The sequence below is a fragment of the Sinocyclocheilus anshuiensis genome, unplaced genomic scaffold (genome assembly GCF_001515605.1).
Source record: "Sinocyclocheilus anshuiensis isolate Anshui unplaced genomic scaffold, SAMN03320099.WGS_v1.1 scaffold1045, whole genome shotgun sequence".
Classification (NCBI taxonomy): domain Eukaryota; kingdom Metazoa; phylum Chordata; class Actinopteri; order Cypriniformes; family Cyprinidae; genus Sinocyclocheilus; species Sinocyclocheilus anshuiensis.
This window is the reverse complement of record NW_015555799.1, coordinates 216,737-220,027: the sequence shown is the minus strand read 5'-3', so window position 1 is coordinate 220,027 and position 3,291 is coordinate 216,737. Positions and strand designations below refer to the sequence as shown.

Below are 3,291 nucleotides of genomic sequence, written 5' to 3'. Positions count from 1 at the left end.
GAACATATGGTTGTCACAGGCTTCACATGCAGGGATGAATGTGTCACAGAAGTCTTCCTGAACTCAACATTTATCAGTCATTTTGATGACATGCTTGTTCATATGCCTGCAACATAGTCAAGGGTGTTTCGCATGAACAGCAGAGGGCTGAGCACCGAGCCATGGGGAACACCTGGATCCGATCTGAGACACTACGAGCTTTGATAGTGGATTCTAACAACTGTTGACTAGTTAGTCAACAGTTCAAATATCCAAAACATATTTGTCTTGAAAAGGAGTGGTTTCATTCAACTAAAACACACAGCAAGAGTAATAGTTTAGGGACTAATCTGATCACCATACTTTAACATTACGCTCTATATAACTGAAACTCAGCAATGACCAACATTTTTGCTCACTTTTGCACATTTTACATTTTTGTTCACATTAAGAAGTGAGATATAACTTTATGCTGTTCCAATTCATGAAGTCAAAGAGCTACACTGTTAAAAAGAAAGGTTATTTATTGGAATTAATGGTACCATGAAGAACCTTTAACATCCATGGAACCTTTCCATTCCACAAAAGGTTATTTAGTGAAAAAGGGCTCTTTAGATTATTAAAATGTTCTTCACAATAAGAAAACTTTTTTTAAAGAACTGTTCACTGAAAGGTTGTTTGGGAACCCAAAATGCTTCTTTTATGTCATCGCTGTGAAAACCTCAGTTTCAGAAACTTTATTTTTTAAGAGTGAATTTTCACAATAAACAGTCATGTGTTAAATTATGGCTGCCATTCACCTGTCTGATGTTATGCCAGATCACGGGCCGTTAATGATACACATCCCTGTTACTGGATAATATAATGACCAGTTCACTGACCTAATCAGGTCACATCATTATCATTTAGATGGTTAAGGCTCCTTGATTGTAGCTAACAGGGAATAATGTGATAAAATCACGCAGCAAAGAGGTATAAAATAGTCTTCTTACAGTGTACAAATGAACATTGCTGCTTAAAAGCTAAATCGCGTCACTAGCTCTCAATTTCAGTCTTGGTAAAGTAAGTACTGCATCTTTACTTAAAAGTATTGTTATATTTAGTATGTTGTGTTACTATTGTGTCTCTGGCACAGATATGTCTGGAGGTTTGCTCTCAGTGGTTGGTCTGCTGTGTCTGTTGTCCATTTGTTCAGCCTGTTATATCTCTAACTGCCCCATCGGCGGCAAACGAGCCATACAGGATTGGCCGTCTCGACAGGTGTGTTCATTCATTCATTCATGAGAACTTCTTGGCCTGAAATTGAACATTGAGCTTTAAGTTCCTCCTTCTCTGCAGTGTTTGTCATGTGGTCCCGGCGATCATGGTCGGTGTTTTGGTCCCAGTATCTGCTGTGGTGAAGGTATCGGCTGCTTGGTTGGCTCTCCAGAAACGCTCCGCTGTCTGGAGGAAGATTTTCTTCCTTCTCCATGTGAAGTGTCTGGAAAAGCGTGCGGTTATGAAGGACGCTGCGCTGCTCCTGGGGTCTGCTGTGACTCAGGTTAGTTTTACCCGTTTATATTATAGACAGAGGTGTAAAATACCTGATTACTCTATTAAAGTATATTTAGGGGGATTTTGTACTTTACTCAAGTGCAGTTTAAACAGACTACTTGTAGTCTTACTTGATTACTTTTTTTAAGAAAAACAGTACTTTTACCCCTTACAATTTTAACTTGAAAAGTATTCATTACATTTTTGCAGATTGTTTTCTACCATCTCATGCACATCAAATATAATAAATGGAAGCTCAAACATGCGTGCTTGACATGCAAGAACCAATGATGTTTGTTTTTGACCATCAAGCATGTACTTTTATCAAGGAAATTTCTGTGATAATAAAATCTAAAGAGGCATATTGAGAAAGCTAATGTGCTTTTCCATCCCAAAACTTGTGTCTGACATAATATTTTGTGCAGTTTAATTCATTTAGCATTGAGATGATTCAAAATGATTAAAGAAGAATCTCCTCTCATTTTTATTTTGCTATGTTACTTCTTAGTTTTTAATACTTAAATACAATTTAAAGTTGAACTTTTTTACTTTCACTAAAGTATGTTTTGGGCTTGATACTTGTACTTTTATTTCAGTAAACTTTTCACTCAGTATGTACTTTCACTTAAGTATAACTTTTGAGCTGAAATTTAGATTTGTAATCATGGCTAATGAAATTATTATCATGCAAAGAAATCATAAAATGATTGTGATGGGAGGCTAATAGGTATTAGAGGTGATAAAAGAGAAAAACTGGGTGGTGGGCATAAATGACAATTTGAAGAAACAAGAGATTTCATAAGTTGTGTTAATAATGATATGATTTATGTGATAAGACAACAATAAATATATATATAGAGAGAGAGAAAATTTATGGGATTTTACTTCTGCAGCCAAACTGTTGTACTCTGCTTGTCCTGATGTGTATTCAGCTAAATTGATTATTTTGTACGTAAATCAGAGGGCTGCAGTATGGATCAGTCGTGTGCGGATGGGGACGCTGAGCGTCCAGCCACCACTCAACCTGCCAGTAGCCAAGATCTTCTGCTGAAGCTGCTGCAACTGTCAAACCACGCCCACCTCTTCAGACTCCACCAATGAAATGCTCACAGAATTGTGACATCATCTCAGGAGGAGCCGCCCACCAACCACAATGACTCATCACCAAATTTTTGTAAACCAACTTTGTATAGCCGCTAGGTATTTGTATAGCTAATACATAGAAGCGGATATTAGTAGTGCTGTATTGATGATAGCTTGACTGTACGTTTGTGCAGCTATTAAACTCTTGAGATAATTCCTCTGTTTAAGTGCATTTCATCACGCCCACACATTCAACCAGAGACTAGTAGATCTGTACATTTTCAGCAGATAATGTGAGTGATTTTTGGCTATGCCAAGGTGTTGCAATGCAGTTGCTAAGGTGCACTTAGTGGTGTGCAATTTACTTGCCAAAAATGAATGATGTAGACCTGCACTAGACACGGGCCCGGCTGCAGGACGAAATGACTTAGGGCACGTGAAAATGTTAGGGCACTTAACTTTACACTATGAATACACACAGATAGGAGAGATTTTGAATGCAGCGCTCCATAAAACACTCCATATGCAACTGCAACACAACAAAGGTGTCACAAAAATTGCCTGACAGTAACCAGACACACAGACTAACAGCGTTTAAACACAGCATAATGATAGACATCCTACCTTTTTAGAAGAGCTGCTATCTTCTTGTGCTTGGACCAACGAGCTGCTGTGTTCATTGACTCATTGCTTCAA

At 38.0% G+C, this 3,291-nt stretch overlaps 1 protein-coding gene across 1 annotated transcript; it reads left to right on the top strand.

Annotated features, from left to right (window-relative positions):
- Positions 1-981: 981 nt before the first annotated feature.
- Positions 982-2,806, top strand: oxt (oxytocin). Its single transcript, XM_016469072.1, has 4 exons — positions 982-1,041; positions 1,115-1,239; positions 1,318-1,519; positions 2,474-2,806. The coding sequence occupies exons 2-4, from the start codon at positions 1,117-1,119 to the stop codon at positions 2,611-2,613; spliced, it is 465 nt and encodes a 154-aa protein (XP_016324558.1). The 5' UTR covers positions 982-1,041; positions 1,115-1,116; the 3' UTR covers positions 2,614-2,806.
- Positions 2,807-3,291: the final 485 nt, after the last annotated feature.